The following is a 15,553-nucleotide window of genomic DNA, read 5'->3' on the forward strand; positions in this document are numbered from 1 at the left end:
AATTGTTCACTTACTTTTGTTTGTTTGTTCCACATTGACAAGGCAAAATTAGGACATGATGGTCATTTGTTGAGTTCTTATCGCTTCATGGCGTTTTTATTCTCTCGAAAATGTTTCGTTATAAACTGTAAATTTCTCACTTAACTCGTCAATCGAGACCGGTCGTTTCGCAAAGCGCCATTTTTGTAACTTGACCACCGTGTATTCTTTCGCTTCCAACAGCGGTCATGAAGTTTTCAAGAATATTTTTTGTTAAATTTGATTTTGATTATATTCATATCTATATGTATGATACAGAATTTTCGTACCCTCAAATAATTTTTGTTACTTTTTGTTTATATATTTTTAAGATTTTGCAAACTCGAAACTACTTTTTTAGTCGCAAATACAAGGTGTGGTGAACCGTCCCCGTGTGTTAGGTAGGGAGAATTTACGTTTCAAGGTGTTACGTTTTTAATGAAATAATATAATTTCCCTGTAGACCCTCACTTACCCCAAACTCACCCACCCAATCAAACATTCTACAATCAACCATCCGACGCCCGACCAACCATCCATCCCCTCAAAGAGACACACACACACACGCACGCACGCACATACACGCACGCACGCACGCACACACGCACACTCACTTACTCACTCTGCATGGTGATGTGTGTTGCATGAAGATCGCGAAAACATCCTGTATACCAATTAACCACGTACGTCTATTGCGTCGGGATTCGAACCTAGGATTCGTCCACATGACAAAACAGGTGACACTTTTAAGCAAAGAGCCGCGACGATCCGTGTGTAGAATAGGTCATTAGCAACCCATGCTTGTCGTTAGAGGCGGGTGGTCAGGCTCGCTTTCTTGGTTAACGCACATGGTCGTATCTCAGTTGCTTAGATTGATGCTCATGATGTCAATCAGTGGACTGTCTGTTCCAGACTCGATGATTATTTACACCATTCTCTGGCTGCCGGAGTGCACTTTGCTTAGATCGAATTTACACAGCATGCACACCAGATTTCACGTTTACACCTCCAAAAATGCAGAAACATATTGACGTCATTTTTTAAATCATGTGGCTATGTTAAAAGCTCGTATGCTGTATTGGTTTTTTGACTGAACACGTTCGTGTTTGTACACAGTGTATTAAACTCTAAATGAGCGAGTGAGTGAGTGAGTTTGGTTTAACGCCGCTTTTAACAGTATTCCAGTTATATCACGGTGTGTCAGCATGATGTGGGAGGGAAGCCCAAAGTAATGCAGGTCTCAGACGTTTACCCCCTGGTGGAATCCACGAGCACGGGTATGGTGCTGACAAACCTAGAAACATGATGAGGGCGAAACGGGATTGGAACCCACGATCATAGATTTCTGGCGCGCACAGCGGACGCAACTCTGCACATCGAATTGCGTCGCCTTAGCCGACTGGGCCACCCGTGACCCCGAACCCTTATTGAAATTCAGCAACCGAAACCGCTAATCTAATACCAATGTTTGTGATATTCCAAGGGAATAGTTGTTCGAATGCCGTTTCTTTTTATATATATGCTTGAAAGTATGATCGAAATTGGACGAGGAAAACGAGTGGCCTGTGCGTTTATTTATTTATTTATTATTGTTTGTTTGTTTGTTTGTTGTGTTTGTTTGTTTGTTTAACGCCGCAAAAAGCAATTTTCCACCTGGCTGGCTGTAAATAATCGAGTCTGGCACAGACAATCCAGTGACTGACATCATGAGCATCGATTCACGCAATGAGGGATGCGATGACACACATCAACCGTCATCAAGCCTGATCAACCCTTTAGTTTAGTCAACCCTTTAGTTTAGTCAACCCTTTCAACAAGCGTGGGTTGCTGGGGACCAATATCGCACCCGGAATCCCCACCGGAATGACAATGATGCAAAACAGAAAGAATAAACGGTCGAAGCGTTCTTTTCAAATGGTACAGCACGCGCCATATTGACCCGCCATTGTACCCACCCGATCCCCATGTCAGTCAATGCAGACCCAGAATACCCACAGGTGCGATTACACACACGCGGAGACTCCGGGTCAGAAAAGTCCCAAGCAGCCTGTGCTTAGACGCGAGAGGCCACAAAATGGATCGGGTGGTCAGGTTCACTGACTCGGTTTGTTTTTTTGTTGCTTAATGCCGCACTCAGCAATATTCCATCTATATGACGGCTCACTCACTTGGTTGAATGCCTGTCATCGTATCCTGAGGGCGAGGATTGTTGCCCATTATCACTGGATTGTCTGGTCCAGGGTGGATTATTGTCATAGTTTTGGAAGACTGGTTTATATAGTTAGCCCACAGAGGCACACGCACGCACACACGCACACACGAACGCAAGCACACACACACAGAGTTTTGTAATATCAATGTCTATGTACGAAAATATGAAATATACATGTAATAAAATGAATGATAACCCAAACACGCGATATAAGCAATAGTTTTTTATTGACTCATCATAATTATGACAAGAAAAAATAAACATTCAGATCTTGCATAATGACTTGAAATATATTACACTTTGTGGAGGGTATATGACATATCTATATTACAATGTAAGTTTGGGCGGGGCCACACAGGTCTTACAATGTAAGTTCGGAGGGTCCACTACAGATGACGTGGCAATATTACAATGTAAGTTCGGGAGGGTCCATGCAGGTCCTTATTACAAGTACAGGGGGTCCACTACAGGTCACATGGCTATATTACAGTGTAAGTTGGGAGGCGGGTCCACGAGGTCCTTATAACATTCGGAGGTCCACTATAGGCCACATATGACAACGTAAGTTGGAGCGGGTCCACTAAAGGTCACATGGCTATATTACAATGTAAGTTGGAGGCGGGTCCACAAGGTCCTCATAACAATGTACCATAGGGGTCCATTACATGACAAAGGGTTATATACAATGTCAGGTCCACGTGACATGAAAGACCACGTGGTCTCAGGCACTCGCGACGCTGCTTGTACACTGCATATATAGTCACATATAGTTCAAACAAACACTATATACATGCTATGTACATTGTAATCAATATTCCGTGCTATATCCAAACATCCATTCGCAGTTAGTACAGGACAATCGATGCAGCTGGTTAGTTTCCACTCTTCTGCTTTCATGCTGTTAAAAGCAACTTAACGAAGCCTTTTGCAATAGCGAGAGATCATAAATAAATACTAATGTTTGAAAACGTGTCAACGTTTCCTGAAACACAATATCATAAAGAAAGATGCTGTGGTTCTGTGTGTTCAGCGTCAACGCTTAAACACAATATCATCGAGATAGAGGTTGCAGTACCGTGTGTTCAATGCCAACCCTTAAACACAGTATTTAACACATAAACTGAATATTAGGCACAAGGTTAGTGAATTTGGATACAATGCGCATGATCCTAGCTACCTACTGAGATATCACTGCATATCATGTAAATATTGCGTAGGTAATACATCGTATAAACATACCGCTATTCTCTTCACGTTGCCATTTCAACTTGGTATACCATTATACGTCCGATAGAACAAAAACTACTGCAAACGTGACTCGAATAAGCCTCAGAAACGCAGTTGTTGGCAATTGCACAGTAATATGGTGAAAATGATATAAAAGGTACAAATTTCTCGTTATTCTGAGGCAGTTTGTAACTGCCCAAGCAGGTTCTTTAAACTTTAAAGTTTAAGAAAGACTTGACTTTAATCAGAGCAAACGAAAAATTACAGTGTATGGAGATGTGTGTTATAATTCCCTATACATATCTATATAATGTAATAGGTATATGACTGCATACATTATTGCGAATATATATATATATAACATTTAATTTTGAGACGATGGTGTCGTTGTCCACGTGATACATGTTCTTTATAAGACGACTGTAGTGTCATTAAATGACACTGCTTACAATAGCTATCTTCTGAGATCAACAGTTTTAATAGTATCGTCAACGCGTCTGAACCACCAGTTGTACCCAGCTTATGTACCACCTGTTGTACCAAGATTATGTACCAACTGTTCTACTATGGTACACGTAATAATAATACAACCTGCAAACGCCAAAAAAATTAATTTTGCTCAAATGAAATGCAAAAATTCAACCTTTAGGAACCGATCTTGTACATATACATGTGTGCTAGTGTTCCTATTTCTGAATATATTTGATAAAGAAAATGAAATGAACTCTGTTTAAGTGTAAATGTGACATTTCTTACTTCGAAAGGACAGTCACAGAGGGTATGCATTGGTTGCAGTATGTCTTGTGACAAAATGTCACGTTTATATAGTGTCCGGACGCCGGGTCTATCTATGCATTACACTCCCACACAAGAATGTACTTCCAAAACCCGACTTCAGACATCGACCATTAAGACATCCTCCTGTCTACTACACTCATTGTCCTCTCAAGCAGCAACATGCATGCATTTGCACGTGCATTCATAGTCATCCAACACCGCCTACAACACATGATACAGTCTCGAAATCCCGAAATACGGACTCCGTCAAGGGAAGTAACCCAAAGATTGCTCGAAATCTGTTCCGGAAGTAGTGTAAGGAGTTGGCTCCCCTTTCTGAATTTGGAAGTCCGTGAACATTGATGCAATCTCGGCTTCCTTCCCTTTAGGACCTTGTCCGCCATCCCCACCAGGGGGCGCTCGGCTACCGATGTCGTAGTTGGACTGAGATCGACCTTGACCTCCACCACTTGACCCGCTCCAACGGTTACCTGGATCACGTGATCTGTCGTCGTAAGCCGTTGATGGGGCGCTATACCTGTTGGAACCCCCCTTGTCCGTCTGCCTGTGGTCCGTCTCCCGTCTCTGGACACCGTAGGGGCCATCATAGCTTTCAATATATTGACGGCTTTCTGTTTTCTCGTCGCTGACTTGCCGTCCATATTCAGGAGCGTAGCTGAAACCGCGATTCTGGCTGCCCTCTTTACTGTAGCTGCTGTCGCCATACATGCCTCCCTTGTTGTAGTCAGCATACCGGCCGTGGTTGTCTCCCCCTTTACCGTAGTTGTCTCCCCCTTTTCCCAGGTTATCGTTGCTGTTATTGTGGTTATATATGTTACGTTCCTCTGTGTATTTTTCTGACTGGTAGCTCTGATAGTCATTGACAGGCTTTTTATACATATGGATATTATTGTCGTAGTCAGGATCCGAATCTTCAGACCCGTAGCTTCTATCGTGTTTGGCTGTCTTAGGCTTCAGTTTAATTGCGGAGGGAACGAAACCGGTCGGAAGGACCTTCACACCAGCAACCATGTGTGGAGGAACCTTAGCCACAGGCTTGGGCGCTGATTCCTCTTCAGGCGGCCGGGCGTCGGTTTGTCTACTCTCGAGATTGGACATGGAGTAGACGGGTCCACCGGGCGAGGGAGGGGCGTAGCGGCCCCCTTGGGCGGGCTGGTTGTAGCCTGATGCTGGAGGATGCTGATAGTTGGTCGACCGGGGCGAGTCCATTCCGCGAGGAGAGAGGGGGCGAGGAGGAGAGTGTTGGTTTGGGCTGGGTGGCCCCATTGATCTCATCATGGGGTCGGGCTTGTTCGGCTTCTCTGCTACCCTGGGGGGGAAGTGGGCCGCCCGGGGTGAGATGTTCCCACGCTCCCGCTCGTTCCAAGACCTTCTCTCCGTGTGCTCATCATGCCGACCCCCTCTTTCTGAAGAATCGCTAAAACTCATGTTCATCCTCCCCTCGCCGCTATCCGACGACCTTTGACGACCGTGACTAATGTACTCCCGTCCTCCTTGATCGTAGGAAAAATCTCCCCTGTTTTGAGTTCCTACTCTCAACTGCCCTGCAAAACGCTCATCTTTCCTTTCATACCGGTCGTTGTCAAAGCTGTGCCAATTGTCATCATTGTTTTCTCTTGAACGTTCATAAGACCACCCATACCCTGGGTCCTCGTTGTCTGGGGGCCTGTAATCACCCTGCGGACCCCCTTCTTGCCCGGGGGGTCGGTACTCACCCTGCGGTCCCCCCTCATGCTCAGGGGGGCGGAAGAAATCATCTTTAAGTTCATATTGCTTCTGTCCTCTATACACCGAATACTCCCCGTATTCGGTTCGTATCACATCATTGTTCTGACCGCGCTTGAAGCTACCGTTCTCATTCTGTTTCAACTCAGTCATCACATCCGGGTTGGACCCACGGGTCTGTATATGCCTCACTATTGACACAATCTTAAAGGCATCTTCAACGTTCTCCAACATGAAAATATGACAGTCCAGAGCTTTGACACCCTTCGGCCTCCTCAGAACGCACGCTAACAGCGCAGGGTGGTTGATCTGCGTCAGGAAATGATAGTTTTTGTCCACCGTAAATACGTTCTTGTCTTTCACAGAAGGCAGAGTCGCTTCAGCCAGAGGTACAAACATTGCCCGGACCTTCTTCTCACTGCCACTCAGCACAGTAAACCTCAGACTCTCGATGTAGCTGATTGAGCTGATGTCGTAGAACATCTCCCCCTTTTGGCCGCCGCCGGTATCAACAAGGCTGATGGCCAACCCGCTCTGAATCAGTCTCAGCATCACCTTCTTGGAGTTGCCCTGCTTCCGGGCCTTAAGATACTGCTCTTTGATTGGCTGCTGAAGGATCCCCACCCCCGTGGCCGGCTTGGAGAGGGTGGAGTACCCGATGTAGTCGCCGTTGAAGGTATAGCCGTCCATGACGTCCCACTCGGAGGGGTCACGGCTGATGAAGTGGTGCGCCTTCGTCAGCGAGTTCCGCCGATCTGAAACAAAGGATGGAATATAAGTATTTATGAAGATGTGGATATTCTATTTAAGTTACCAACATCCATCTCCGACCCGTGGGGGGGGGGGGGGGGGGGTAGGGGTTAACATCGGTCCCCAGCAACTTTACTCGGTGCCGTTGTACAGAACAACCTTAGCGCTACAACTGTCTATGTTAAGGTATGGCAGTTACGATCACCTTTGCGCTAAGATCGCTTTCTGCAACGGCACACATCCAAGTGGGTATGGTTCTACGCCGCTTTTAGCAATATTCCAGCAATATCACGGCGGGGGACACCAGAAATGGGCTTAAAACCATTGAGTGAGTGAGTGAGTGAGTTGGGTTTGACGCCGCTTTTAACAGTATTCCAGTTATATCACGGCGTGTCAGCTTAATGTGGGAGGAAAGCCCGAAGTGATGCATGTCTCGGACGTTCACCACTTCGGTGAAACCCACGGGCACGGGTATGGTGCTGACAAACCTAGAAACATAATCGGGGAGAACCATTGAGAGGTTGGTGAGTTAGGAATTAGCTTTACCATTGAAAGACATAGCCACAATCATGAAGTACACAATGTTTCATCAAAAGCATACACCAGATCATAAATAATCAACATTGATACACATTTCGAACTAAACCGGCACATTTAGTAATATCCCAGCCAGCCATGCAAGATGGGGGCACCAAGGACGGACATTGTGCCTATGGAAGGAAACCGATATGAGTTTTCAGCCTGATAGAACAGAACCTTATTACACTCAGACTACTATCAGCGGTACGTGGATGTCACACATTGATACATAGTACTCAAGACATGGATGTGTGTGTACACATTTATCGTCGGATCATAGGTTTTTGGACATTATACGTTTTTCGGACGGCCATGTTTCTCGCGATTTCTCGCGCTATAACGGACGTGTAGCATCACTCGGACATCGTAAACACTCAGGTGGTGGCTTGTTTTTAAGAGAAAGTTGTCTTTTGTTAGTAAATGATATGTTTTACAGTTGTCCATGTGATTAGAGAGACAACTACGACCGTTTCGTAGCATCCGAAAACCCACAACACGGGGATATAAATTATGATTTTATGGGGACGCTGATTTAAGTAGAAGAACACACTGTATATTAATGGTTTGGGGATAAATATTCACTCAGGACTGACAGCATTCTTAATATTCCGATTGTATTTGTTCTGAATAGGTTACACACAGTGGTTTTGTAATGGTAGAGTCACAGATATTGGCGTATTTGCTTCTAATACTTGATACATGAAAAGATAGTGGACTTCTTATCCAAAGTGATTTTTTTCACAAAGATTATAGATTTCAGTAAATCGTGGTATATTTTCCATCTTCCTCTTTCGATAGAAAGAAAGTTGTTACAAAATCTAACTTCTTAGAGCCAACATTTTAACCATCAGTCAATCTCACAATCCTACTGGTGATGATGAAAATACATAGGAATTGACCCAAAATGTTACTGTCGAGTTCTTTTAGGCAGTGAAGAGGCGGGGTATGCATGGGATGGGTTGTGGAACTCCACTTTAATAGGTTTGGGAACCCACTTTAATGGGTTTACTTAGAGTTGAAATTTAGTACTCCTGTATGAAGTAATTCAATCATAATCATTTTTGAATAATATTCTTTGCGATTCTCCTAATGTAGTGAAAGTCGGGAAAAAACAGACGACGCAAAAGAATATCGATAGCAATAACATGTCGCCTTTATTATCCATCACAAAGACTTGAAGGTGATGGATGAGCGATATAATATATCTCACTGGTGTCAGCTGAGCAATATGATTGACAGGTCACTGAGGGAAAGCGTCAACAGTTCTTATTTTTCAAAATTGCACCAAACCTTATTTCAAGACCATTAACGTTTTAAAACAATTTCTTAATCAAAATGTTCAAAAGAAATATCCCGAATACATTTCAACAATAAACCGATTTCTTTGGTGAAAACAATTGTTCATTCACCTGCCTTCACACGAAAATACTTGAAATATTTTGATACAGTCCCTGTTAATATTTTGTGAGATAAACACGATTGTTCTGTTGACGACGGCGTCTTGGTGTGTGTTGACCAGTCTGCCACCGAGGACGTCTCAACAACACTCAGCTCCCATATTTGTACTACCATTTTTTGAGATTTTGTCAGGCAACAAACTGATTGCTATTGTTTGTTGTTTACCAACACATTGACATCACAAACAACACATTCACAACATGACAGGACAAGCATTTACATAATCTCTATCTTATTAAATCCTACGTGCACCAGTGGCTTTCGAATTAAATCAGCATGTGCGGTATATTTAAGTTCAAATTAATTCTCTCCTATCTGTTTATTTAGCGCCAAGACGGTTTGACTCAAATAATATTTTCATAGCGCAAAAGTAAGCTTGGTCTTTAGCGGTCGTTAAGTTAGGGTACTGGGTTTAACAGCTTGATCAATGCCAAGAGAGTTTAATATATGAGAACACTGTGACATAAATTACATTTAAACTATTTAAGAAAATTGATGGGAACATCTTCCAAAATAGAAACACAGATAGTGACAATTATATAAAGGCCAGGTTTTAATCCAGTTAAATTGTCTAACCAATGCTAATTCCTGCCAATTTGGTAATCTTCCATTTACCTATGACCGAATATTAGGAGCGTATGAATCATAGGATAAATCTAAACCTGGTCATTCACGCTGTCAAGGGTGATGAAATATGTGTCACCTATGACACGTCAGAAATACATGAGTTAGTGAGTATGGTTTTACGCCGCTATTAGTAATATTCCAGCAATATCACGGCGGGGGGACACCAGAAATGGGCTTCACACATTGTACCCATGTGGGGAATCGAACCCGGGTCTTCGGCGTGACGAGCGAACGCTTTAACCACTGGGCTACCCAGTAAATAAATAAAAACGATGGCCGTATTCACACACGTCTGGCATATATGTTCATAGTCACTTGAATGCTGTATAATTTCATAACCTACGTAATAAATGCAAATTTGGATACGTTCATTTCAAACGTTGGTCATAATTGCCTCGAATTAAATGTGAAAAATGTGTTTAAAAACAACTTTATTTTAAAGTTAGGATGCCATTTAGATTATTGCCATTGAGATGTTATCACTATACAGATTGGCTTGCTCTCTACACGCGGGACTGTTATGTACAGACATGCACGGCTATAGTTTATGGCGGTGCATCATGGGAAATCAGCTGACTGATGGGATTGCGTGAAATTGACATGATATTGACAACTATTCAAATGGCCACGTGGTTATGCAACCATATTGTCCATGGAGAGCGTCTCGTAGAAATTAGCATGAAAATGAGAAAGTAGTGTCGAACATTCGACGCTGATGTCGAAAATGCTAAAAACATTAGGGGAAATTGCAGTCATACGGATTCTTGTACATTTAGGTTATTAAACGTTCGGGTTTTGAAGAAGTAGCAAGTAAACATGGCTGGCAAGCAGGTTCGGCTGAACACTCTTCGTACAGTGAGTGAATTAACGAGTTTTGTCTAAGCCGCTTGTAGCAATATTCCAGTGATAACATAGCGGGGTCTAAGAATGGCCTTTACAAACTGTGGGGATTCGAACCCCGTCATCGGTCATGTGAGTCAACTCTTTAACCACTTGGCTAACCCACCGCTCCCTGTAGAGTGCACCAAGCTGGGTTTAAAACTATTGCGTTATACTAGAGCTCGATGTACTCGCATCGTTGGTGTTGAGATTTCAAACAGTAAAACAAAGATTTTGAATTTAGGACCAAAACAACCGGCTCAAGGACAGAACATTTTTCAAAGGTCATTCATGTATATTTTGTATCATATTTGTTGTCAATCGCAGGCTTTCCAAAAATATGATTTACAGTATGTCACTTAATAAAGTAGATATGACAATATGACTGTGAACGTCATTGACAATATCAGTGTTACCAATGTTGACTAATTAATTACTTAACAATGTAGGCAATATCAGTGTTAACGTTGTATAAATATTATCATGATTATGACTATCGTGGACAAGATAAGTATGGTCGACACTGTAGGTAGTGTAGTCCTGCACCATGACCGTGGAATATATTTATTTTATGAAAAAAACATGATCTAGAAATGCATACAAAAGCAAGTCTAGCCAGCTCAAGCTAGCTCTATTCTGAAATCAGCATAGGGAATTTTTATTTTTTTAGAGTCAAGAAGGATCTTGTGTAATATAAGATTTCAGAGACTAAATGTTAGTCTATAGGTAGTGTTGATGGCAACAATTGCTAGTCTGCATCAATTCCAGTTGTCACGTGCCTGTGACGAAGGCCTCGCGTCTCTACACGTGAGAGGCGGTCACGTGACTCTATCAGTCAGCTGTCATGTTAATATCCCTCAACATCACCTGTCATGTCAATATCACTGTCACGCCCCAACTGATGACAATGAGGACATGGAATGACAGGAGTGGCAGGATTTCCAAACATTACGACATGATCAAGAAGATATGATCAGATAGTGTAATAGTGTATAACATCATGTTCAAGTGGATATGTTTGTATAATTACTGGTATGTATAGTTACCTATCAGAAATGCACAAGAGCACGCAGACAACACACACATTGTACACCTGAGTTAAGAAAGAAGCGGAATTGTCAAACAATTGTTCAAGTCTGCATTTGAAACTACAGTAAACTACGTTTATAACGAACACGCTTATAACGAAGTGACCGATATGACGAACTTATTTTTTAGTCCCGACCATTTGTTGTAGTCCCGACAGTTCGTTATAACCGTGTTCGTTATAAACGTAGTTTACCATATAGAGTCTGTGATAAATTCCTTCCTAGCATCGACTCATTTTAACCAACGAAAATTATCCAACCGAGACATTGACAACAAAATTCCCAAATGCTTCATGAGATCCAAGTTATGAAATGTCTGAACAAGTTTATTTCATGACATCGATCCATTTCTATCAATAAAATAGTCGCAGCATGTTGAAGCTAGCAGTCATTTCTTGGAATACGCCTTGACACATATCCACGTGGACGAGACGTTGTTTATGACTGTAGGCCCCGACTCTGCATTATACAACCAGGTTGAGGCCACAAGCGACGATAACAATCGGTTTCTGCCAACTAGTCTGTCCACATAGCGCTGAGATATTGCAATATGATATTCATCACGCGATATATATTGCCGGGAGGGTAACGACTGTCACAGGAGAATATTATCAAACACAGCAATAAATGCCCGTCATGCTAAATACGTAACACATATTCAGGTTTACTTGCGTGTCACGGGAGCGTTCTTCAGTAAGCAGTTATTCTCTGAATTTCAATAACCTTGATAAAACCTATTTCCTGGAATCGACGACTTATGCATGACAGGTGCGGCTATTGTTATTCACAGCGCGTGGGCGTTATTTAGCAATACAATTCAACTCAAGCATCCTGTACATTCCTAAATGCATTTTGTATTAGCATCAGTATCAAACTACAGTAAACTACGTTTATAACGAACACGCTTATAACGAACTGACCGATATAACGAACTTATTTTTTAGTCCCGACCATTTGTTGTATAAATACTGTATGTATGCTTATAACGAACTTCGGTTATAAGGAACTAAAATTTGTGGTCCCTTCGAGTTCGTTATAACCGTAGTTTACTGTATCCCTTACTGCATCTGTCAGGTAAACTACGGTTATAACGTAACAATACTAAAAAAGATAACTATAATCATAAATGTAGAACAATGATCATGTTGATAATAATATCAATGATGATAATGGGGGAGTAAACTTATGATTGAGTTAAAAATTTAAAATTAAGTTTCTATAAGAACAATTATGATGATAAAACAATGCCGGTGAATTTGACAACGACGATGACTTTGTAGGTATTGATGACAACGAAACGACAGCGGCGATGACGACGATGACGACGATGATGGTGATACACCCAATTGTTTTCATACAACTACAGCTATCTGTCATGTCATAACTGATTAACTCAAAAGAAGTTAAAGAACACCTGATTTTTTCACATGACTATAGTAAATCTGTCACAACATGACAAATTAACGAGTCACATGAAAAGTGAGTGAGTGAGTGAGAATTGTTTTACGCCCGCTTCTAGCTATTTTCCAGCAATATCACGGCGGGGGACACCAGAAATGGGCTTCACACATTGTACCCATGTTGGGAATCGAACCCGGGTCTTCGGCGTGACGAGCGAACGCTTTAACCACTATGCTACCCGACCGCCCCCACATGAAAAGAATCGGGTGTTCCTTCACTTATTGTGGGGAGTCGATCTTATTTAGACTCCCTGCCTTCACAGAAGAAAGTTCAATGTTTATATGGAGACCCGCCCTCCGAAATAGTTTTTTTTATATTTAATTGCTTATCATATCGCGTGCACTATGTATTCAAAGCAGACATGTTGACATAAACTGGACCACCTCCCAACTTTCAACACTTCAGGCTCATTCGACCACGGTTGCTAAGATTCGAGACCATTTACCCATAGAGCAAGTTCATTGTGCCACGCAACAGAAAAATCTAAACTTAAACAAATATTAATACGAACGATAGTAAATTGCAAAACAGAGAAGAATATGCCTTGTCTGTTGCAATACCTAGCAACGCATCCACGTGATTACTGCATAGTAGCTAAATCGGATTATCCCCAACAGATTACGGCAGAATTCATAACAAATCGCTCAACAAACAATGGAAAGGTTCGATAGACACTCTGCTTGATGGTAAACATCATGTAAACACTATGTCATGAGACCCACCTTGAGTTATGCGCACCTACATTTCTCGCCACATTCCAGACCACAAACCGACTTATATTTGGATTTATTAAATATGGAACACACATATACGAATTTGATGTTCAAGATTGTTAGGTATCATGTACACAATACATTCACGTGTTGTGATGGTCGTGGGACTACCTCCTACCTGAGATATATTAACGGATTATCAACGCTACACGAGACCCCCGTTGCAATATTCCATGAAAACATATGGTCAGGGCAGTGCTAGCACAGCTTATACTATTACTTTGCATTAACTACGAATAATGTTTATGTTGACGAGACATGTTGATAACATTGCCTCCATAAGAGTTTGTAGGAAATTGATAGACTGTATATATACTGATATAAACAAATAACAAAACGTATAGCAATATTATCGAATAACAATAATAACAATAATATGTATAATACGTGAAAAAAACCAATAAAACCCTTACCATAATCATAAGAAATAAAAGAAGAGTTGATTGTACGATAAATGACAGCATCCAGCGACAAAATATGACACTGACGGAATATTATATAAATTAGCATTTGGGTCATTCGCTGGACTGACCAAACACCTCTATTCATATTGGGTCTTCACAAGCAAACCAATACAACATTTATTTATAGCCGTTGCTTTATTTCTTTCCATCAGTATATACTCCTCAAATGAAGTTAAAGAACACCCGATTATTTCATGGTATGGTTAAGGTGTCATACCATGACAGATTAACTATAGTAATGTGAATGAATCGGGTGTTCTTTAACTTCTTTTGAGCAGTATATATGGAAGGTTGTTGCATTTCGTTTACAGATTTAAATAGTATGGGTACACTTGATACAGTGAATGGGTCAAATATCTATCGCTTTAGTAGAGACGATTTTAGTACTAATATGGCTGTATGTCCTGCGTCAGCTTTGCGGACATTACATACAGCATGAGGCCGCCACACAAGGCATCAATTCCAGTATTAGACTTGTTCTACCTAAATAGGATTAACCACAACGTATATGAATAATAAGGTTACTATCGATGAGTGTATGTATACACGATGTTACACAGTGCTCAATCAATCATGGTGGAGGTAAGGAAACACGTGTTTACACTCTGAGTTGACTTAAGTCTTAAACACGGTTACTGATGGAAATTCTGAATTGTCATATTGCAATATTCAGTTGTTACAGTATCACATTCTACAATGCTACAGTATTGCATTATTACAGGGTTCCACACATCTACATTGTAACATCGTTACGTTGCCTACTGCTACAGAATAACATTGCTTCATTGCTACATTGTTATATTGCTACATTGTTACATAGCTTCATTGCTACATTATTATATTGCTACATTGTTACGTTGCTTCATTGCTACAGTATTATGTTGCTACATTGTTACATTGCTTCATTGCTACATTATTATATTGCTACATTGTTACGTTGCACCATTGCTGCAGTATTATATTGCTACATTGTTACGTTGCTTCTAGCTACAGTATTATATTGCTACATTGTTACGTTGCTTCTAGCTACAGTATTATATTGCTACATTGTTACAATGCCTCATTGTTACAGTATTATATAGCTACATTGTTACGTTGCTGCAGAGTTACGGTAGTTGAAGTATTTACCATGTATTTAATACATCTGAACACTTTACACTATCTCCCTCCGGCAATACAATGTCTTTGGGAGAGGACATATTCTGTACTGAAGTCAAACATGATATCAGTTTATCTGAACGTAGATATACACCAGATTTAACATACCTCCATAGCCCTCTGGCAACACCTCGGTTATAAAGTGCCCGAAGCCACCGTTAATGTTTAGTAGTTAAATGAAGCTTGAGAAACATATATGTATGAATACAACAATGCCTATTGGCATGCAAGCTGTACTTTACCCTATACGTGAACTGACTTCGGTCGGCCGGATGCATATTTGTCACCTTTAACCAACGTTGTTGCTATGTTACATGTTCATTGACTCTCATTTGG

The 15,553-nt window shown here is 41.4% G+C and overlaps 1 protein-coding gene across 8 annotated transcripts in view; it reads right to left on the reverse strand.

Moving 5' to 3' along the window:
- Positions 1-2,440: 2,440 nt before the first annotated feature.
- LOC124133383 overlaps positions 2,441-15,553 on the reverse strand; it is a 73,475-nt gene continuing 60,362 nt past the window's right edge. For all 8 annotated transcript variants that reach the window (XM_046497773.2, XM_046497775.2, XM_046497776.2 and 5 more), the window contains exon 2: positions 2,441-6,735. In XM_046497773.2, coding sequence (XP_046353729.2) covers positions 4,502-6,735 — 2,234 coding nt within the window. In that variant the 3' untranslated portion in view covers positions 2,441-4,501. The remainder of the gene's footprint in view (positions 6,736-15,553) is intronic.

Source organism: Haliotis rufescens, unplaced genomic scaffold (assembly GCF_023055435.1).
Source record: "Haliotis rufescens isolate VD_foot unplaced genomic scaffold, xgHalRufe1.0.p SCAF_21, whole genome shotgun sequence".
NCBI lineage: Eukaryota > Metazoa > Mollusca > Gastropoda > Lepetellida > Haliotidae > Haliotis > Haliotis rufescens.